Here is a 23422-nt window from a genome sequence, read left to right on the forward strand (position 1 = left end):
ACACCTGCAGCATGCAGAAGTTCCTGGGCCAGGCTTCAAATCCATGCCACAGCAGTGGCTTGAACCACAGCAGTGACAATGCTGGTTCCATAACCCATCAGGCCACCAGGGAACTCCTCAAATTATTATTATCATTTTGCTTCTTAGGGCCACACCTGTGGCATATGGAAGTTCCCAGGCTAGAGGTTGAATCGGAGCTGTAGCTGCTGGCCTAAGCTACAGCCACAGCAACGCAGGATCCAAGCCATGTCTGCAACCTACACCACAGCTCACAGTAGTGACAGATCCTTAACCCATTGAGTGAGGCCAGGGATTGAACCCGCATCCTCGTGCATACTAATCGGATTCATTTCCACTGCGCCACAACAGGAACTTTGGAACTGCTGAAATTATTGATAGAGGAATTTTTAAGGAAGTTTGAGAATAAACAAGAGGAAGTATCCTTGATATAAATACATGCATTGTACAACAAAGAATAAACTTCATTGTAAATGTCCATTGCCAGAGTTCCTATTGTGGCTTAGCAGAAACGAATCTGACTAGCATCCATGAGGATGCAGGTGCGATCCCTAGCCTCACTCAGTGGTTAAAGATCTGGCGTTGCAATGAGCTGTGGAGTGGGTGGCAGACGCAGCTCGGATCTGGCATTGCTGTGGCATAGGCCGTCAGCTACAACTCCAATTTGACCCCTAGCCTGGGAACTTCCATATGCTGCAAGTGTGATCCTAAAAAGAGAAAAAGTCCACTGCCAAAGTCTGTTTTAATTCCAACCTAATGACAGAATTGTGAGTGCAGATAAGGATATAACCAGATCCTGGGGATCCTATCTGGCCAGAATTATTCAGAAGGGTTTTTGGAAGATTGGTTGCCTTCAGGTCTGATCCAATAAACCACTTTTTTGCAGATTAGGGTACATTTCAGAACTCTGTGACAAACAGAAATGCCACTATGACCTTGGCATCAAATGGGACTTTCAGACTTGATCCAAAATGAGGCCATATTGGAGTTCCCGTCGTGGCGCAGTGGTTAACGAATCCGACTAGGAACCATGAGGTTGCGGGTTCGGTCCCTGCCCTTGCTCAGTGGGTTAAGGATCCGGCGTTGCCGTGAGCTGTGGTGTAGGTTGCAGACGCGGCTCGGATCCCGCGTTGCTGTGGCTCTGGCGTAGGCCGGTGGCTACAGCTCCGATTCAACCCCTAGCCTGGGAACCTCCATATGCCGCGGGAGCGGCCCAAGAAATAGCAACAACAACAACAACAACAACAAAAAAAGACAAAAAGACAAAATGAGGCCATATTCCCACAGCATAAACAGGGCTAAATCAGACCCAGTGGTTGAAGCTATGGGAAAATTTGCCAGGCGTTTATTCAGAGAATTTTGCCTCAGTGTTGTAGTTCCAACATAAACTTAAGTTCCTGAAAAAAGAGAGAATCGCCTTACGAAGGGCATATTTTCTCTTCTTCCATAACTGTATCTGAATTACAAGTCTCTGCAAATAGTGCTACTTATATATAGGAAACAGAATTACTCAAGATATATTATTAACTCTACCATAATACAAGAGAATATGGAGGTCCCATTGTGCCTCAGTGGTAACGAACCTGACTAGTATCCATGAGGGTATAGGTTCAATCCCTGGCCTTGCCCAGTGGATTAAGGATCTGGTGTTGCCACGAGGTGTGGTGCAGGTTGCAGACATGGCTTGGATCTGGCATTGCTGTGGCTGTGGTGCAGGCTGGCAGCTGTAGCTCCAATTTGACCCCTAGCCTAGAGACTTCCATATGCCATGAGTGTGGTCGAAAAAAGCAAATAAAAATAAATAAATAAAAATGAGTATATCTTCAGAGTCACTTTAATTACAATTTTTTCAAAAACTGAAAACCCAAAACAGATTATCTAATTTTAAATAACAAACCAGGGAAAACTAAATTACAATTACTGTAATTGACAATGTTAAAAATAACATTTACTGTCCAAAAAAATTAATTTAGGATAAATAATGGAAGTATTGTTGTATTCAGTCACTCCCACAGCTAGCCCTTACGGCAACTTTTTGGGAATTGGAAAAAGGTACCCCTTTCAGGACACTTTACTGCCATCTGCTGGAAAAGGGTTGTAGTAACCATATAAATCTACAATGACTGAAGTGAATGATACCCCCTGGAGTTGTGAATACGCAACTTTCAGGCTTATAAGCAGTAACAAGTGGTTAATAAACTTATAGGAATGGCTATCAAGTGAGGGGGAACTGGTAAGCAAATAACAATTACTTCCATAACTAATAATGCCATGTATTCTCATTAGAGCCTTTAATTCTCATAGCAATCCTATAAAGGAATTTGGTTTAAGTGAAACTATGGGAAATGCACTAAAAGATAATAAAGTTCCACAAAATATTCCCTAATACCAATACTGGAAACAGAAAGTAGATCAATGGGGGTTCGGATCATGAAAGCATTGTTTTGGAGTAAATACTACTTCTCCATTCCCACACCCCCATTTAATGCCAAGAATGGCAGATTATAAGAGCCCTTGAATGTGTAAATTTTTAAGTATGTAGAGAGAGATAATTTTAATGTTAATTGACCCTGCATGAATATAATCTGAGTCTAACACTAACTAGTTTCATGTTACCCTACAGACATGAAATTGGGATATAAATATATTGGAGCCTGTGCCTCACTATTAAAGTTGACAATAGGAGAATGTTCCTCATCATTAACCAGGAACATATTTGTAAAAAGCAGTTTTAATATTTTAACTTTAATTAAGACTTTTTTTACCAGGGAAATTTGGTAATATATTTATAAGTTACATGTACAGAATGATTAATAATACCTGTTTTACAGTCACACACATTATATTAACTTAGGTATACCTTGTTATTCTTTGGCTTGAAACACTTCATTGGTATCCCATTACTTTGAAAATAAAGTTCAAACTTTCTCTTATTCTTGATACATAAGATGACCTGATATATTCTCCAAACCTTATCTCCCACCATGTCTCCAGATATCTTTAATTTAATCACATCAGACTACTTAGTGTCTTCTGAACAGGCCGTGCTGTTTTATAGTGTAGTTATCATATCCTATTCCCTCTGTCTGGAATACCCTCCCCCTGCCTCATCACACTGAAGACCTAGTTTCTTCAAAATAGATGAAGTGTCTCTTCTTCTGTGAAGCTTTCCCTGGTCACTTCAAGCAGATTTAATCTTCCAGATGTTCCGGGTGATAAGTGAGTAAATGATACACCACAAAATATCTATAGGTAACATGCATACTTAGTATAGGTAACATGTATGAATTAGACCACTAGGCACTGAACATGACAGCTGGGTATACAAAGTCTTTAAATATTTCTAGTTTGTGATAAAATGTTTTCATTTTAGTCTGGAGAGAAATGGAGGACCATCCATAATTCCTGTCTTTAAAAAAGGTAAATGATTTTTCTTTTATCTCTAAGATACCTTCTGGCCATGACATTTTTAATTGTTTAATTACTAAGAATTCAAAATGTAGAGGCTACCAAAAAGAAAAGTACTTGTAAACTTTTGGTTTTCTAATTCCACATACCTAAAATACCTTCCCATTTACAAGCCCAAGTTAATCATTTCTTTTAAAGGCTGTCTCTACTAATGTCACTAGACAGAAATCCCTCTCTTCCTTTGCTTTTTCTCACAAGTCATGCATAGAAATAAGTCATTACTGAAATAACATATAAGTGACTTAATTATGATCCTGCTGTTATTCTGTTTCATGTACAACTTGTCTATCTTAAAAGTTCTTGGGACAGAGACCACATTCTTTCTATTGTTACTATGTACAGTTTTATACAGAGTTGGCAGATGATGGCTGAGTGGCCTAGGCCTGCAAGATCAGGGTCCAGATCTTTTGTTACTCATCAATTCCTATTAGACATATAATAGGGAAAATAAAATACTGATTTTATGTATATGCTTAGCGCTGGTTCATGTGTGCTAAGTGTAGGACCAAAATCAGTCTCACTTGGTATCTTACTGTAAAAAGCAAAGACAGAACCTTCCAAAGTCAAGAATCAGTTTGCTGGAGTCACAAATGCAAAGAAAGAATAGGAAAAGAAAAGTATAGGAAAGAACTTCATTTATTCAGGGAGTATCTGAGGAAAGCTAGGTATGTGTGGGAGGCCATATTTCTGAATATCATGACTAGAAGAATGTCTGGGTTTTGTATAGCCTCTTTGGTGTAAGAGTAGCTTACATAAAAAAATAAAACCAGTCCCATTATTTCTTCACTTTAATACTGGCTTCTGAATAACAATGTGTACCAGTAATGAATGGTCTCATAAGGTTTTCACAGGTTTGTTGTAACATAAGAAAAAATAAGGACAACCAAGTTTCTAATAAAGTTAATTTCATTCAAAGTAAAGTCCTCCATTTTGAGATAATGTCTTTTATACTTTCTTTTAATGTTAAAACATCCCTTCCTTTACAAAATGAGGTTTAAAGTAATTGGCATTTGTTCTTTCATGAGTTCCAACCTGGTGTAATAAAAAATTGGCAACCAGGAGTTCCCACTGTGGTATAGTGGGTTAAAGACTCCAGTGATGCCACAGCTGTGGCATAGATTGCAGCTAGAGCTTGGAGTCAATTCCTGGCCTGGGAACTTCTATATGCTGTAGATATGGCCATTAAAAAAAAAAAAGTTGGCAACCATATATTGATCCCCATAAAATTTTGCACTCTAACATCTACGCCTGGAAGCTACTTAGCCTGTTCTCAGTATGTTTTAGTGATGTGAAGAAAACAGAATTATGCATAGAGCTCTTAGGCTTAAGAAAGAGACATTTATTGTGGCTCTCTAATTTTTAGGGAAAGAGCACCGAAGAAAATTAAAACCCAAAATTCAACCAAGAGATTCTTTGACTTCCATACCTCCTGTAACTAACTTCATGGGACTCTTCAAAACAACAAAAAAGACCACTGTTTCTCATAATGTTTTTTCCTTTTCATCTGCAATTTCATCAGACATCATAAATGTATCAAGACCAAGAATAGTGCTTTTAAGCCAACTTGGGAAACATGTACAGAATGCTAATTCGGAGCCTGCAGAAGGCTAATAAAAGCATTTCAGTGAGAAAAGATTCCTGAGTAATCTTTTAAAAATTTTTATTTTTAATTGTGGTAAAATATACATAATGGAGTAATCTTTTTGAATGAAGTTCTTGATACTGATACTTAGATTTTCCTTAGCATGTCTACAGGAATTTAACATCTAGCCAGAGTTACGGTTTCAAAAAATAAGTAGAATTTTCTATAATAGAGTGCCTGTACTTAAAACTATTAAAATATGGCAACTGACACAAGTGGCATAATTAGTGTATATATATATATATATAAAGTGTTAGAAACATTTTAAAGTTGACATGCTGAGCTAAAAAGGCCTAACTCAAAGTAGCCTACATGTTAACACTCACTGTAATATCTTAAGATATTTAATGATAAAATACTATAAATGCATGAGTCTTCTAAAACCTGAAATATAATACTTTAAAAACATTTTATTAAAAAAATATGAACTCACTGCCCATCCAGCACAAAAGTATGGCTAATGTGGCTTCCACTGTTGGCCACTCTTCCATACTTATATAGAGTATCTCTGGTTTGCAGTTGGCATGGGTGGTATTTTTTGTGGCTTAAAATCAATGAAATCTTTGAGCAAAGAGTACTATTTCCAGTAAGTACAAGTTTTGATGTATGTCCTCTTCTCATATTTTACAGCAGCAAACAGACTTGATAGCTAACAGATTAACTAGGTTCTTCGGGTCCTTTCAAGAGCCCTCACTTTTTCTCCGTCCACTTTGTTCGATTGTCTCTATAGTCTATCTGGGCTGTAGTGAACATATTTATTAATTAGCAGTTATTTTCTCCAACATGCCTTAACGTAGCAATAATGGTGGTGGTGATGGTGGCTACAAGTACTCAGGACTTTCTATATGCCACAGTCCAAAACCTGACTCTTAACCACTGTACAGTAAGATACCTCTTTCATCTTCAAATTCAATTCTAGAGTATCTTAATAGCTCTGAGTCACAACTTCCTGGTGGATAGACTGAAATATAGGAATTGGGGGGAGAACGGCATATTTTATACTAGAAAGGGATAAATCATTCGAATGATAAAAACCTGTGTCATTTATTCAGCATTGTTAAGTATTCATATCAATGGAAACATTAAGACAGTAGACATTTTTTTAAAAAAAGCCTTTAGACAGCAAACTTTGAGCTTTGAAACTGGCTTCAGGTGGGCTAAAAAATATTTTCAGAGTTGAGGATCAGGGTTTTTTTGCATTCAATAACATAGATATTTATTTCCTGAGTATCGTGGCCTAGCCAGACCATCCAACCACACTTAAAACTTTATAGTTTTTCTCTTAAAGTATAGCCTCCAAATAAAGATTACTTTATTACCTTGCATTTACTTTTTATTTTTAAAAATTATGCATAAGATGAGAAAGGCCTTAAGACATAGAGGATTTAAGCATACTGCCTGCCTCTTTCCTGTACTATGTGCTCACTTGCCAATATAGGGTTCAAAATTTCTCCCTTCCTTTTCCTTCCTATCTCTCTCTCTTCTTTCTCTTCCTTGCTTCTGGCTAAACCCAGAAAGACCTAAAGATATGGAATGCTTCCAGAATTTGCTCATTTTCTTTATTTGTAGTTTCCCTTATTTATTATATCACAAATTCAACTTTGACATGTATGTCTGCAGTACATGGAGTAATTTTGTATTTTAAAATTTTAAGAATTTATAAATATTCCTATTTTAAAAAATTTGTGATGGTGGAAAAAAATTTTGATCAATTTTCTTCCATAATTTACATGCACTCTTATTGTACTAGCCATAGAAAATATACTTCCTCTCTGTGAATTCAGATTCACATGATACAAATTCACATGGTTTACAAACCAAATGTAAAATGTGAATTCACAAATTAATACTTTCTTCTAAATGATAGCTATAAACCAATTTTATCATATCTACACCTCAATATCAAATAATGTAGGCTTTGTAAATGTTACTGTTTCTGTATGTTTCCTCACATAAATTATATTTTCTATGTCCAGGATAAAATGGAGGATCATAAAGCAATATTCTATGATCACAGAGTTCCTGTTGTTGGCTCAGCAGTTACAAATATGACTAGTGTCCATGAGGATGTGGGTTTGATCCCTGGCCTTGCTCAGTGGGCTAAGGATCCGGCATTGCTGTGAGTAGTGGTGTAGATCATAGATGTGGCGTGGATCTGGCATTGCTATGGCTCGGTGTAGGCTGGCAGCTGTAGTTCCTATTTGACCCCTAGCCTGGGAACTTCCATGCTGAGGGTGCGACCCTAAAAAAAAAAAATTCTATGATCATAATTCTAGAAAAGACAATTACTCATGGAATTTCCCCAAAGGAAAGTCAGCTTAAGGTAGGATTAAAATGAGAAATCTTTTTATCCTAGATTTTTTTTTTGGTCTTTTTTTTTTTTTTGCCTTTTCTAGGGCTGCTCCCGTGGCATATGGAGGTTCCTAGGCTAGGGGTCTAATTGGAACTATAGCCAGAGCCACAGCAACACGGGATGGGAGCCATGTCTTCGACCTACACCACAGTTCACGGCAACGCCGGATAGTTAACCCACTGAGCAAGGCCAGGGATTGAACCTGCAACCTCATGGTTCTTAGTCAAATTTGTTAACCACTGCGCCACGACGGGAACTCCTATCCTAGATTTTTATCTTTACCCCCTAGTTTCTCAATAAAACAAGTCACTGATTAGAAACTTAACAACTTGATCAAGTATGACTAGTGTAATAGAAATCTCTACTAATAAAATCTCTCAAAGGACATTAAATAATTAGCAGCATCATCCTTATGTTCAAAGGACAGTACATTCAGTTACTCTAATCTGGGCAGAATAAAAGTGATAAGCTGTTAATGATATCTGCAGTAAAAGTTCAGATTCAAAGGACATTATCCAAAAACAAAACAAAACTCTTTTCATCTCATATATTTTCAATGATTAGATACAATTTCTAAAATAATGAATATGAATGTATGTGGCTAACTAAAAAGTACAATACACACTTGAGGGATTACCTGCATGTCATATTTCTTAAAATCTAAGATGGATTTTAAGGAATTATAGAAATCCTACTTGCTTCAGGGAAGATATCTAATATGTATTTTTTATACTTACTAATATACCTTTTGTTAGACAAAGTCACCTTTTGACTTAGAATTCTCTGAGTTGACATAAATTTGACTTGGCTACCTTTCTAAAATTGCTCTCTCATTAGAAAATTCTGGTTTATGTTTCAGCAGGAGCAAAAAAATAGTTTCTACTACCCTGATATGAGAAATAGAGGAAAAGATCTATGCTTATATAATATGGGGCCAGGATTTAGGAAAATTGCTATATATTTTTTCCAAGGTTTTTCTTTATACCTGACAATATCACTATATTCTTTTCCCCACAAGAGGTTTTATTTTGATTTTTGATAATTAAAAAAACTTATACTCCCTCATAAGACTATAACTTATTATTACAGTCTCTCAGAACAGCAGGTTAAACATCAAATATAAGAAAAAGAATAACAAAAGAAAGTCCTGATGAACTATTAATATTATATATTCAATATAAAAAAATATTACTACCTTTAGAGATTTTTTTTGAAAAGCAAAAATCAAGGCTTCATTTTTAATCGTGGTACTTTTATGGCAGCTTCTCCAACTTCTTTTGATATATCAATTCCAAGAGGACATCTGCATCATAATCAAACAAATCACATTATTTCAAATATTTGCTTACTGATTTGTCACTAGTTCTGCAAACTATTCGCTTAGAATTCTGACAAATGCATGTACCTAAGTGTAAAACTGATTATATATGGTGGTGGTTCTTGACTATATACAAATACTGTAGGACCTCAAACCAGAATAATGGGTGAAGGAAGGCTAGAAATCTAAATGTGGCAATCTTAAAAACCATTTGAGGTAGAACTGACATGTTAAAAGCTATACATACTTTATACAATTCAGTGATTTTGGGGATTGAGATGTTTTTGAAAGAGTTCTATTGCTCTCAAATACTGTAAGTAAATAAAAACTTGGAACAGAAAAAAAAAATAACAAAAATGCCTTATAATGCTCTACAAAGCTAAAAGGAGAAAAACAGTTTAGCACACAGCCAAAGTCAATCCTGCATCCATTTCTACCAGTTAGTTCTTCTCTGAGGTTTCAAAAGCTGGCTTGCTCCTTTTATACCATTCTTTGTCACTGGTGGTAGAGGTTTTAGATCCTAACCCCTTTCTCTGTTCTTCCTCAGTAAATAATTTTGGGCTCAGATTTCTGCTTTTTTATGATGATGTCCTATACAGGCTTTAACTGGACCCCAAACTAGAAAAAGCAATCATCTCCAGCCTTAACACTGCCGCAAGAAGGCAGTGTTGGTTCAGACAGTAGGCCAGGCCATCAACTCAAAGGATTCTTTCTGTAATTACGAACAATATGGTTTATTTATGATCACTCGTAAGAGTCTATGGTTCATGTAGCTATAGCAATGTTCTGAAGTGCTGAAAAGTTTTAAAATAGCAAATGAAACATGATGAAAACAGAATTATGTTATATTATGAAACATAATCATGCTTACTATTTTTACTATTCCAGAATTAACTTAGACCAAAACTTGAAAACAAATTGGAAAACTGTGCTACTCCTTGGAACTTTAATTTGGGAAAGAAAATGAGGCTTGCAGAAAACAACTGTCTTTGGGCCATCTCAGCTGCCTGTGGAAAAGTAAACTCACAACCCAGTCTCAGACCTGAATGCTTTTCGCACAGTTTCCTTAAGTTTCCAGCATAGCAACTGGTCCTGAGATAATTTTGACACTGAAAAAGTCCAGGCCACCGACATGCTTTCTATTCTGGTCCCAAATGAGGGAAGTCATCATCCTTACTTACTGCCTGTTTCTAACCTATGATTTGTCAAAATTTTTATAATTTGACATATCATTTCATATAAGGTATCTGCCTCCTAGGTTAGATGAAAAAAAAATACTGTAATCTTTCTTCAAGTACTTTCAGCATGTCAATGAAAACCTCAAATATAAAAGCAAAATCCAGGCTTTGACTTTTACAGTGCAACTTGCATAAAGATTACAAATGGTATTACGTACTTTGGTTCATAGCGGATGCCTTCTGTGTTGTATAAGATGCCCAAGCCAGCATGCAACCTTTCAACACCGTTCCTAAATAAAAATCATTAAAATAAAACTAGCCTGAGATTTAAAGGAAGAAAATTAAGCATGATGAAATGGCAATTAATATTTAATAACTTTGAGTAAGCACAAATATCCCATGGCTTACCATGCAATCATAATGCCATTGTCAGTGCATAGTCTGGGAGGAGGACACAACAGAGTGCATTGTGTTGCATTTGTCACAACTTCTAAAGCTTTTCGTATATATAAGTTACTTGCAACGCCTCCAGATACAACCTGAAAAATTGAGAAGACAAAAAATAACAAATATCAGATATGAATATGAGCCAAGCTATGAGCTAAACCTGGGGAAAATACCAGCACTATACAAACAGACAATACCATATTTTGACGAAGTAATGATATATCTATATAAGATACACATACCTATATAATAAATATTTGGAAAAGAAAAAAATCATCAACAATTTCAATATTACCATATGATCACTATCATTTTTGTACATTTTTTTTGTCTTTTTGTTGTTGTTGTTGTTGCTATTTCTTGGGCCGCTCCCATGGCATATGGAGGTTCCCAGGCTAGGGGTCCAATCGGAGCTGTAGCCACCGGCCTATGCCAGAGCCACAGCAACGCGGGATCCGAGCCGCATCTGCAACCTACACCACAGCTCACGGCAACGCCGGATCCTTAACCCACTGAGCAAGGGCAGGGACCGAACCCGCAACCTCATGGTTCCTAGTCGGATTCGTTAACCACTGCGCCACGACGGGAACTCCCATTTTTGTATGTTTTATTCTAACTTTTTTCATTAAAATCACAGTACAATACTTTAGACCCTGTAGTTTTTGTTTATATGCTTTTTAAAAGATTTTATTACATAATTCTTAATCTGTTTTCTTTGGTAGTCATGTTATATTCTACTTTGCGAATCTATCAGTTAAATATTTTTTTCCCTTTACATTCTTCAAAAGAATGAAGTTTAAGATACAGCTGGAGTTCCTGTTGTGGCGCAGTGGTTAACGAATCCGACTAGGAACCATGAGGTTGCGGGTTAGATTCCTGGCCTTGCTCATTGGGTTAACAATCCGGCGTTGCCGTGAACTGTGGTGTAGGTCGCAGATGCGGCTCGGATCTGGTGTTGCTGTGGCTGTGGCATAGGCCGGCAGCTACAGCTCTGATTAGACCCCTAGCCTGGGAACCTCCATATGCCATCGGTGCGGCCCTAGAAAAGACAAAAAAAAAATACAGTTATAAGAAATTTATCAAGGCTTCAAAGCACATTTAAACAGATTTCATCAAAGGAACATAAATTTGAATGAAACAGCCTATTTTTCTAAAAATAATGACATAGTTATATTGCATTTAATTTCATATCGTAAATCTTAAGATGCAGCCCTGAATTTTTTTGTCACACAGGTTGTACAGATGTCCTATAAAGCTGCCATGCCTGTGCAAGAAATGGCTGTTTTTGTTCTACATAACCTCATACTGTCAGGGCTAGCATATGGAATAAAGACATTTTCATCCTATGAATAGGGTCAACTAAGGCTCTTGGAAGAAAAGTAACATACTATAAAATATCACTACTGTTCTAAGATTATACAACTTACCAATACTGCATTACTTTGACATAATAAGTCTCTCTGTTTGCAAAACAGAATAGCACGATGAGTTCTTTTTGCAATATGGCAGGCTACTGTGTGCTGTACTGCAGCAGCAATGTCTGCAGCTGAAGACAGGATTTGCCCCTTCTCAATACCTGCAGTTGAAACAGGCAGGTATTTTTAGGTACAATTCAGTATTACTTATTTGTCCAACTTTACTAATTAGAAATATACCTTCCTCCTTTTCCTTCTGCATTATTGTCTTATCAATAACATGTTGAAGTCCAGAAAAAGAAAAATCACAATTTTTAGCACGTTGCATGGGAGGTTTGAAATCAAAATGCAACTTATTTCCCTGTTTGGACAAATGTTCTATGGCCTTCCCACCACTCATGGTGGAGCACTCTGGATGTTCTATTAAAGAAAGTCTTCTTGCTACCTATCAAAAACAAAAAAATTTTTGTAATGTCATGAAATTGTACATTTTAAAACCAAGGTACAATGGAAATGAATTTTACACTGGATGAACAAGACATGCTATACTTTCACAAATATGGACTATAGCTGGTGGCAAGTAAACACAATCATTCTCCTTCTGGTGACCCGATCAAGAGTGACAAATCACTGCTTTTCTATCTACTTTTGCTTTTCTACTGGGGATGGAAAATGGGTTTGAAGTTGACAATGACTGCTTAATCCTGAACTTGAAAAATAACCTGTCTATCTCTTCCAATCATTTCAGCTGTTGGTAGTTGTTTTTTTGTGCCTGTAGGATTCTAAAACAAAGGAAATCTGCTTGTCAGTGGTGTCAGCAATTGTGAGATTTAATAATAGAACTTTGTGCATATTTAATGTCCTTATCTTTATATATCCTTTTATTTCACTTTTGAAAGGTACATTACACATCCCAAAGTATTTCTTTCACATATGTTAATTGATTAAAAATATAAGGGTATCTGCAAACTATCTGCAAACTATTTGAGCCTGATGCAAACATCTTATTTTATTAAGTATGTACTACTATTTTTTTTCCTTACTGCACATAATTTTTTTCAGTCTACTATATCATTCAGAAATATTTAGATAATAGTAGTGCATCTATTATTTTAGTTGAAACAGACACCTTAACAAAAAACAATGGAGAAATTGATTCTTAAATAATTACCTTGTCAAGCATGTCACCTGGTGCTATGTCCAAAGACTTTCCAAGAAGCAGAAAATCTGAAACTCCTCTAACTAATGCCAAAAGACAATGACCGCCAGAAATCAAAAGAACTAAAAAAGGAAATTCTACTTTATTTGTCAACCTAATGGTAAGTGCATGAGCCTCCATATGATGAATGGGAATGAAGGGTTTTTTTAACTGGGCTACTAGTTGTAAGCTAAAGGATAAGCCTACTCCCAAGCTTAAAGCAAGTCCTGGTTTTACGGTAGTTGCAATTGCTGAGAGTTCACTTGGAGAGACTTTACTGGCAGAGAGAGCTTCTTGCACTATGCGTTGAATATTTTCTCTATGAAGCTGTTGAGCTACTGGAGGAATAATCCCACCTGTTCTGAAAGATATAAAAAAAAACAAACAGCTTTTTATAATTTTAAGATTGTAAAAATAGAGGAAGAAAAAGTATATATTATGGTATGTTTTCAAACTAATTACATAGCCAAAAACATAAGTAAGTCAAATATTTTCAAATTATGTGTGCTTATAATGCAGTACATTATAAGAACCCAATGTGCAATAATTAATGATGTAACTTTTTTTTTTGGCCATGCCTACAGCATGTGGAAGTTCCCAGGCCAGGGATCGAAACTGCACAAGAGCAACCCCAGCTGCTACAGTGACAACACTGGATTCTTAACCCACTATACCACAAGAGAATTCCAGAATGTAATTTAATGTCTCTGATTTTTCAAAACTGTACACAATAAACTCCTATGGATTTGTTTGTTGACAAATGAAATCACCAAAATAATCTTGAGACTCATTCTAAGGAAGAAGTCTTAGAGGACAGGATAAAATTGGATTTTAGGAAAATTAATCTACCTGCAGACAGGGAGTTGGTTTTTTTTTTTTTGTCTTTTGTGTTTTTAGGGCCACACCCGTGGGATATGGAGGTTCCCAGGCTAGGGCTGAATCGGAGCCACAGCTGCCAGCCTACTTCACAGCCACAGCAACGCCAGATCTGAGCCGTGTCTGCCACCTACACCACACCTCATGGCAATGCTGGATCCTTAACCCACTGAGGGAGGCCAGGGATTGAACCCGAATCCTCATGGATACTAGTTGGGTTTGATAACCACTAAGCCACGATGGGAACTCCCAGGGAGATTTTCTTAAAAGGTTATTTGTGTAAGGCGATCTTAAACTGAGTGATAATGAGAGTGGAAAGAAAGGGACCAAGAGCCTTGAAAAATGTAATAATTAATTGGATATAAGAGGAAGGTGAACCAAGGCATCAAAGATAATTCAAATACTGAACTGTAGTGACTAGAAGATAAGAAATACTAACAGAAACATGAAGACAGTTTTGTGAAGATGAGTTTATTTTTAAACAGACTGCACTTGAGGTCATGGCAGGACAGTAGACAGCTTGCAATCCTGAAATAAGGTTTGGGAATCTAATCTCAGAGTTGGTAATTTTGATTTTTGGTCCTTATAGGACAAGCAGTAGATGACTACTCTAAATGTCAAGAGTAAAGAATTAGAAGGCCAAACTGCTAGGAAAAAAAATACAAGTGACTTTAATACAATCAAAGCAGAGAAAAAAAAAAAAATACAGGGTCTGCAAAATGCACATGTAATCTCCAAAAACAAAAAACAAAAACCACCCTAAACATTTGAGGTTGCAAAAGATTCTAGTTCTATATACACAGCATTCAATGAATATTTAATAGTTGAAATATGTTATTTCAGTCAATGAGGGCGATATTAATATAAATGATCTAATTTCAACATATCCATTTTGTAATACCATTTTCTTTATTTTTTCGAAGCTACTTTTTCTCCTGTTCCTCAATTCTGTTGATGGCATCAGTAACATCCTAATCACTTGGGTTCATCTTTGGGTTCAAGATTGGTCTTTTTCGCCTTTCTTTCCCTCGTTTTCCACATTTAATTAAATTTATCACCATTCCCATTGCCACCACCAAGCTCAAAAGGCTCTCATTAAATCATTCTATTCAAAGGCTCCTAACTGTACTTCCCCACATATATTCTCTGATCCTCAAAGTTGTTCTATAGTGTGTTGCCAGAAAATAAAGCACAGTGCTGACCCCATCACCCTCCTACTTAAAAGCTTTTACTTTCTTGGAATTTGGGAGACTTTAAATACAAATCCCCTCTCTCCCACTTATTTTTTCCTTTTCCCACTTGCTTACTTCCTTCCTGTGCTTCTTCCATGTATTACCTTCTAAGGATTATGCTAAGTATGAGAGACAAAGAGATGAATAAGACCATGGCTTTTTTCTCAAAGACTTAATTTAATTATAATTAATAAAAAATCAGTTAATCAAATAATTAGTAATTTGTAGACAGTATGGAGGGTAGATGATTAAAGTACAAAGCTAATAAAGAGGTAGGGAAACCATTTAGTCTTGTGGCTAAAGCCAAGACTCCAGGCAAGGGACAATAAGGACTTGAATTAATCAGTATAAAGGAGGAGGAAAGTTTCAAGAAATATTTGGAAAGTAGATTTACTATGACTTGGATGACTGATTTGAATATAGAGTGTTGAGGGAGAAGTCAAGATTGTCCTCCAGGTTTCTGGCTTGGAAAAAAGGACTTCTCTCCCAAACAGTCCTCTATTATTGCACCTTCCATGCTGTTTTACAATGACCTGTTTACCTCTTTGTCTTCTTCACTTATTTATAGAGTAACAGAAATACTATTGTTACTAATAATAGATAGCTTTTATTGAACCCTTGCTGGTTGTCAAGAACTGCACAAAATGCTTTAAAAGAATTCACATTTAATCTCCATAACAATATTATAGCTAGTTACCATTATTATCCTCATTTCACAGATAAGGAAACTGAGGCACAGAAAATAGTACAAGGTCTCAAAGCTACAAGTGGCTGAACCAGAATGTAAACCACTTTATATGGTAAGCTGCTCAGAGGTAAGGATCATATATTTCAGTCCTATTTGTACCCACAGTGCCTCAGATGCTGCCCTGTAAATTGTGGGTATTCAGTAAATGTTGAGATGAGCTATGGAGATGGTACCACATAACCTATTTGCCTGTCTATTTCTCTCAAATGAATTTATGCTAAACTGAATGTCCAGTACTTTCTCACCTCTTTGCCTTTGCTGATGATGCTCTCTCAGCCTATAGTATTCCTTCTGTCTCCATTCATTGAAGGCTTAACTATCTCTCAAGGCCATTGAGCTCTGTAACATATCAGATGCTGTGCTGGACAGAAGGCATAGTGTAGTAATTAACACAGACGCAGCCCCTGTCACCATAGAGCTCAGAGGCTATTGGGGAAAAGACTATACATGAGTAAATGAACATAAAAATTATTAAATGAGTTATGAAGAAAAAAACACAGAATATGGAGATATAGAATAAGAAGGGTGGGAGTACTTAATTTAGACAATGTGGTCAGGGTAGGCCTTTCTGTGCAGTTAACATTTACATATTCAATATATCCCAAATAGTGAAAGAACTGTGAAAATGAGGCATGGTAATAATAATTATTGTCTGCACTACTTCTTTGATACTCACTTTATACTGTCTTGCACTCCCAACTTTCCTTGTAGGTTTATATATCGCATTTCAAAGATTAGGCTGTTTCTTGAAGGCAAAGGCAAACTAGTATTTCAATGTGCCTTATTAAGACCTAACACACCCCTTTCACATAAAATATGTAACCATTAGAGGCCTATCATGCGTCTTCACATCCACTATTTCTAATTATAATATTATATATTATTTCTGTTATGCAATCTACAACTTTATAAGCAGGTATTACCTTTCCTATTTTATGGATGTGAAAATAGAAGCAGAGAGGATAAGGTACTTCCCTGAAGTCAGAGCCAACATCAAGTGCCCAATTCATGATTCAAATATAGGTTTGTGATCTTCAACCTTTTTATTATTCAGGTGCTGTCAATTGATGGCTTGAAGGCATATTTGAACTGTACAGTATTTTAACATATTTAAATTATCTACCAGTTTTTTAAAATCTGGGAGATATAACCACAACATTCTGGATTTCCATTTTCTCTTGAAGATTCTGATCATCAAGTTACATGAGGCTTATATTTTTGCATGGTAACAATTGGCTGGGGCTGAATAGTGACCTCCTACAGATATTTTCCACATTACATCCAGCCCACTTATTTATGTCTGCCTGGTGGTCCTCTGGAAACATCCGAGTTTATAAACCTGGCACCATTCTGTGCTTTAATACAATAGTACATTATTATTTAAGTATCAGCATGAATTATGCGTATAAATGTGAACAGGATTTTCTTTTTGAGTGATTACACAAGCTAGAGGTTAGGTCATAGTTTCCGAGGACTTAAGTTGAAACCATGAAACATGCAGGTGGCCAAAAGAGGAAAAAGCTTTACTGAGGGAAAATCATGAATAAATATTGGATTTCAGTTTCTTTTTGGCAATAGGATTAGCTAAGGTGGGACCTTATTGCGAGAGCCTTAAAAAGCTAGGTTGAGGGGTTTAAGGTGTTCTACAGCAGTTAGAAGCTTTTCCACAAAAGAATAAATCAGCTCCTAAAATTTAACTTTTATATATAATACGAAAAAATTACTTCACTTTATTTTTCACAAAAAAAGTGTAAACCACCAAGATAATGTGTACTTACTTTAAATGAACCTCAGTTTGGGAATGTATTGCTTCTCCCAAAACATTTCCAGTTTCATCTACAACAGCAGCTGCTGTATCATCACAACTGGTTTCAATTCCCAACACTAGTTTATGAAGAAACAGTTTTCCAGGTTGAATATTAAAACTTCTTAAAAATTCATAATTTTTCCCTTTTGATAGGTTAGAAAAAACTCTTGTTGTTTTATTTAATATTAACATATTTACTGTATAGATAATTCCTGGAAAAGAATTAAAGAAATATTATCATTTGGAACTGAGATTAGCCATTAACTAATTCAGTTAAGCAAAATTCTGAGAGCTTGGTTTATTTTTCAACATAAGTTTTATAATATTTTAGGTAAGTTTTGTAAAAGTTAGCAAAAAATTTTAAAGGGTGTAGCAACTTATTAATGTAAATAACAGTATGAATGCTCTTTAAGGGCAAAAGTGGAAAGTTAAATATAAAATAGTATTGAGGCAGAAACAAATCTGACTAGGTACCATGAGGCTGTATGTTCAATCCCTGGCCTCACTCAGTGGGTTAAGACTATGGTGTTGCCGTGAACTGTGGTGAAGGTCACATAAGTGGTTTGGATCTGGCATTGCTGTGGCTGTGGCATAGGCCAGAGGTTACAGCTCCGATTAAACCCCTAGCCTGGGAACCTCCACATGCTCATGGTGTGGCCCTAAAGAGAGAACAGAATAGAAAGAATGGAATAGAATAGGAATAGGAATAGAATAGGAATAGGAATAGAATAGGAATAGGAAGAATTAGAATAGAATAGAATAGGATAGAATAGAATAGAATAGAATAGGATAGAATAGAACAGAATAGAATAGAACAGAACAGAATAGAACAGAATAGAAATAGACTAGACTAGAATAGAATTGAATAGAAAAGGAATAGAATGGGAATAGAATAGAATAGAATAGAATAGAATAGAATAGAATAGAATAGAATAGAAAGACTAGAATAGAAATAGAACACAATAGAAATAGAATAGAATAGATGGAATAAAATAGTATTGATATTGCTTGTATGCTAGTCTTATCAAACTACCGATTATTCTTTATAAAGCAGCTAATATTACAGTACAATAGTTGTGTGCTTGGTTTTTTGGAAAGTGCTATTTATTTTGTACTCCTAAAGTTAGGACAAAATGTTGTTTTAGGTTTTTTTTGCTTTTTTTTTTAGAGCCATACCTGTGGCATATGCAAGTTCCCAGGCTAGGGGTTGAATGTGAGCTGAGGCTGCCGGCCTACACCACAGCCACAGCAACACGGGATCCGAGCCACATCTGCTACCTACACCACATCCTCATGAATACTAGTGGGATTCGTTTCTGCTGCACCACAGCAGGAACTCCAAAATGTGGTGTTTTTTTTGTTTTTTTGTCTTTTCTAGGGCCCCACCCACAGCAAATGGAGGTTCCCAGGCTATGGGTCTAATCAGAGCTGTAGCTGCCGGCCTACCTCAGAGCCACAGCAACGCGAGATCCAAGCTGCGTCTGAGACCTACACCACAGCTCATGGCAACGCTGGATTCTTAACCCAGGGAACAAGGCCAGGGATCGAACGTGCAATCTCATGGTTGCTAGTCAGATTCATTAACCACTGAGCCAGGGGAACTCCATAAAGCGTTTTTTTTTAATCAAACAATAAAGACAAAACATAACAAACATTTGTGCCTTCCATTTCCCATAATCATCTTTCAAAATAAAAATTAATCATTTAATTAAATACAATCGAATTCACATAAGACATATAAAACACAATGTAAGATTCAGTCCTCTAACAAGTGTTCTCAGAGTTCCTGTTGTGGCTCAGCAGGTTAGGAACCCAACTAGTATCTATGAGGATGTGAGGATGTGGGTTCGATGCCTGATCTCACTCAGCTGGTTAAGGATACAATGTTGCTGCAAACTGCAGCAAAGTTGGGGCTTGGATCTGGCATTGCTGTAGCTGTGGCCTGTGCCAGCAGCTATAGCTCTGATTAGACTCCTAGCCTGGGAACTTCCATATGCCATGGGTGCGGCCTTGAAAAGACAGAAGGAAAAAAAAAAGTGTTCTCATAAAGCTCATCTTAAAAAGAACATCTCAATTAAAACGACCAAACTTAATACCTATCTTATGCATTAATTATAATTTTTAATTCAATCATCATTTTGGCCACAGGTTTATCATAAGAGATCACTCCAAATCTTTCCCCCAAAATAACAGTCCATCGTTAAAGCACCCAGTTTTCTTCACACTGCCAAGTATATAGTTTCATGCCCCCAAATCAACTGAATCTTCCAGATGTTAAGCAAGCTCTTTCCCTAACAAACTAATGGAGGCAATGTAAAAATACATATATACTGGAACTTTGATTGCTCCACAGGGGCAGGGGGCATCCAGGGATTGGAAACCAAACAGCTCCAGAGGGTGCAGCCCAGACAGGCACGCCAGGAGAAATTAGATTTATAGTCATTAAATCCTGCCAAGGAAACTTGTGCGAAGCCCTTCTCTTTCGGGCCAAGAAAGATCACAAGTGAACATTGGGGACTTCGCCAGTGCTGGTGGCGGCGAGAGGCTGTGACTGGACCTGTTTTTTTAGGCGCGCAAAAAAGTGGGGAGAAAGGGTGAGCAATCTTACCCACCTTCCTTGTGAAGGACCAGTCGCTAGTACTCGTCTTCTCTCCGTAGCAAAGACGCTCAACTGCCCTTCTCTGCGCAAAAAAGCCCGAATCCGTCGCCCCGGAAGTGATGTCATCAACCCAGTGCCAGAGTGCTGTCGCCAAGGTCAGCTGCTAATTCCCTAGAGGGCGTCACTCCTAGAGTAAATAATAGGCAGAAAGGCTGTCTTAACCCAAAAATGCTGTGCGTGAGCTCAAGTGAGGCTTCCAGATTTGTAGGTAAGAAGACCTTTAAGGTCACATGCCTAGTGACTAATCTAGTGGAGACTGGACACAGATTTGACTACGTAGCATTTAGTTCTAAACATTACGCTATATAGAAAGAAAAAAATTCTTTGCCTCCGGCTGTAATTTGGACGCCGCTATGAGAAAAGTATGCGGTGCATTATTCATCATTCCATTCTAGACAAACTATCGCCAATTCTAAGTGTTGTGTCTTGAGATATCTAATAGTTTCAGAGACATGGAGTGCAAACTAGGGACACTCATAAGGACTTGTGCTGAGTTCTCCCCAAACACAAACTCTTTTGGTCTGACAGTCTAAGTTAATTTCACTTATTCAGATGAAGTAAAAGATATGGGGCTGGCTAGTTTTTTTACGTTTGAAAGTGCTGGGATGGTGGAGGGGGCGAGGGGGATGGTGATATTTACTTACCTTTAAGAATTGTAATATTCCTGTTTTCGTAGTGCATTGTATGGTCTTTGCTTATTCTGGAGGCACCTTCAGCAGAGTATGTAACCCTATCATTGTACCTCCTTCAGTCTGTTTTTATTGGTATGTGAATTTTTTAACCATTCTAGTCCTATCCTCTGCTAGGCTTTTAAGTTTTTACTAAGCAAAGACCTTATAAATGCAAGGTTGGTCAGAGATGGTATTAAGCCCTTGGTAAGAGGTAGGAAAGTCTCTTATAGTCTAATGGCAGATAATGTAATTCATAATTACCAGATGTGTAAATTTATAATTACCTGAGTATTAGAATTTTTGGTAGGACTTAAGTTCATCAAAAATTTCATTTTTGTGTTATAATAACCATAATTAACAATAAAGTAGCACTTATTCTGTGCCAGGCACTGTTGCAGGTTAATTTATTTCATCTCACAACAATCCCATGTGGTAGTTACTATCCTCACTTTACAGATGAGACAACTGGACCACAGAGTTTGGATGATTTGCAGGACATTACAGTGAGTACAGAGCTAGGATCAGAAGTCAGGACATCTGCTCTGGAGTCTGTTTTCTTAACTGCCAGAAGGTAAAACAGCTAGTATTTTCCTAAAGATGCAATGTTGATCCAAAAGAGGAAAAAAGAAAAATTAAGACCTAAATATTAGGAAAAATTACTCATCCTGATTGCATATAATAGGTCGTAAGTTATTTTCTTTTATATACTGGAATTTAGTCTGAACGTGAAATCTTTCACATGTGGTATTGCTTTTCTTGCAACTTAAACTGCACTGTCCCAATACTCTCCTGTGCTGTCAAGAGTTATTCCTGTTGTGCTGGGTAGTATCAAAGGTAGATTCCTTATCTGGGCACTTTTGGCAGATACTGAGGCTGAATGTTGGTTGCATTATGTGAAAGAGCAGAAATTTAGGACATGTTAGAAATTTTATTCTTCTTTGACTGAGTGCACGTGGGTAGTAAAAATGGCACTTACACTCACTTATTTGGCAAGCAAGGGTATAAATTTTCCATGTTCTTTATTGTACTGGAGAAGTCATTGGGGGGAAAGGCACGCATGCTCTCTGGGGCTTGGCTTTCATGAAGATCACATTATATGGTTTGAATGCCACACTCATGGGCAGTTTCAAGAAAATACAGCCTAACTACTGAACTTCAATTTGAATTGACACCTCCAACTGAATCTAAATATGTTCCTTTTGTTCTATTGCTTGGCTTTCCTTTTGTAAACTTAAGAAAAAAATTTTGTATGGGAGAATCTGTACAATACTCATTCTCTAATTGTGTCTTACCAAATTGGATTTCACTTTCCCATATCTCACATATTTACTGGGTTCTTTCATTTGTGCTAACAATTTATTAGTTGTTAGGAATAAAAGATCCATTTTCTATTTTCAAGAAACTGAGTCTAATAATAGACAGTTACATACAGCATTATGGAAAATGTGCATTGAGAGAAGAAAGTTGCTTGGGAAAGGTGGTAGCTTGCCCAGATATATCTAGAATAGCAGGACCCTGGTGTGATTACTGAGTTTCAATATCTGATTCTTTTCTAGGCTTGAAATTGGCTTATCAAATCTGGATGTAATTGGATTCTGTAAAGTTGAATCACACATTCAATTTGCTAAAAAAAACAAAAAAAACCAAAAAACTTCTAAAATTTGTAAAAACTGTAATACTAATGTATTACCTTATGAGAAATGATGAAGGGTCTGGAATAGTTTGCTGACCCTCACCTTCTCTGTGTTGATCAAATTATAGTGAAAGCCAGATCCAAACTATAACCAGATCTTTTGGCACAATGGAATGGAAGCAAAAGAACTGAGTTTGGTATTTCGATGGCTAATATTCAGGCTTGACACACCCCTTTCCACTCAAATCTCCTACTTGCCTTATGTTTTTCTTAGGTTGGATTGTGCTAAAAATATACTGTCTTGGGAGTTCCCATCATTGTTCAATGGAAAAGAATCTGACTAGTGTCCATGAGGATGCAGGATCAATCCATGGTCTCGTTCAGTGGGTTAAAGATCTGACATTGCTGCGAGCTGTGGTATAGGTCGCAGATGCAGCTCAGATCTGGCTTGGCTGTGGCTGTGGCATAAGCCAGCGGCTATAGCACTGATTCGACCCCTAGCTTGGGAACCTCTCCATATGCCGCAGGTGAGGCCCTAAAAAAGACTATGTATACACACACACACATATATATACACTATATACATACATACATACACACACACACACACACACATATATATATATATATATATATATATATATATATATAGTCTTTGTGTTTCTCTTTTTTCTTCTTTGCTGACAAATCTTTTTTCACGTGGAATAATGTTTCATTAATGGTAATATCACTCATCACATCTTATCTTTGGGAGATATT

At 36.8% G+C, this 23422-nt stretch overlaps 3 protein-coding genes across 7 annotated transcripts in view; 2 read left to right on the forward strand and 1 right to left on the reverse strand.

Moving 5' to 3' along the window:
• The window catches only part of ANKAR (ankyrin and armadillo repeat containing), a 59762-nt gene extending 54644 nt beyond the window's left edge, over positions 1-5118 (forward strand). The window contains 2 exon segments of the mRNA XM_047773063.1: positions 3392-3438; positions 4850-5118. Coding sequence (XP_047629019.1) covers positions 3392-3438; positions 4850-5097 — 295 coding nt within the window. The 3' untranslated portion in view covers positions 5098-5118.
• Positions 5119-5129: 11 nt separating this feature from the next.
• OSGEPL1 (O-sialoglycoprotein endopeptidase like 1) lies at positions 5130-20454 on the reverse strand. Of its 5 annotated transcripts, none has more exons than XM_047773056.1 (9): positions 20313-20377; positions 17672-17912; positions 13011-13398; positions 12080-12284; positions 11852-12000; positions 10386-10516; positions 10196-10267; positions 8677-8784; positions 5130-6089 (listed from the first exon to the last, which is right to left on the reverse strand). In XM_047773056.1, the coding sequence occupies exons 2-8, from the start codon at positions 17890-17892 to the stop codon at positions 8706-8708; spliced, it is 1245 nt and encodes a 414-aa protein (XP_047629012.1). In that variant the 5' UTR covers positions 17893-17912; positions 20313-20377; the 3' UTR covers positions 5130-6089; positions 8677-8705. The 5 variants fall into 5 exon arrangements, with proteins under 5 accessions (XP_047629012.1, XP_047629017.1, XP_047629015.1 ...); XM_047773061.1 differs by lacking the exon at positions 20313-20377 and adding an exon at positions 16139-16254 and having other exon boundaries at positions 17672-17793; XM_047773059.1 differs by lacking the exon at positions 17672-17912 and having other exon boundaries at positions 20313-20454.
• Positions 20455-20481: 27 nt separating this feature from the next.
• Positions 20482-23422, forward strand: part of PMS1 (PMS1 homolog 1, mismatch repair system component) — a 121294-nt gene continuing 118353 nt past the window's right edge. The window contains 1 exon segment of the mRNA XM_047773055.1: positions 20482-20567. The gene's annotated coding sequence lies outside the window, so the exon portion shown is untranslated.

This window comes from Phacochoerus africanus, chromosome 3, assembly GCF_016906955.1.
Source record: "Phacochoerus africanus isolate WHEZ1 chromosome 3, ROS_Pafr_v1, whole genome shotgun sequence".
In the NCBI taxonomy this organism is placed as follows: Eukaryota; Metazoa; Chordata; class Mammalia; order Artiodactyla; family Suidae; genus Phacochoerus; species Phacochoerus africanus.

Excerpts from the sequence above, each read along its gene's own strand:
- OSGEPL1 (XM_047773056.1), bottom strand. The coding sequence starts at position 17,892 with ATGTTAATATTAAATAAAACAACAAGAGTTTTTTCTAACCTATCAAAA. Across the intron at positions 12,001-12,079 it reads GCAGAAGGAAAAGGAGGAAG|GTATTGAGAAGGGGCAAATC; the intron begins GTATATTTCTAA and ends TTTCAACTGCAG. Across the intron at positions 8,785-10,195 it reads GGCATCCGCTATGAACCAAA|ATGTCCTCTTGGAATTGATA; the intron begins GTACGTAATACC and ends ATTATGATGCAG.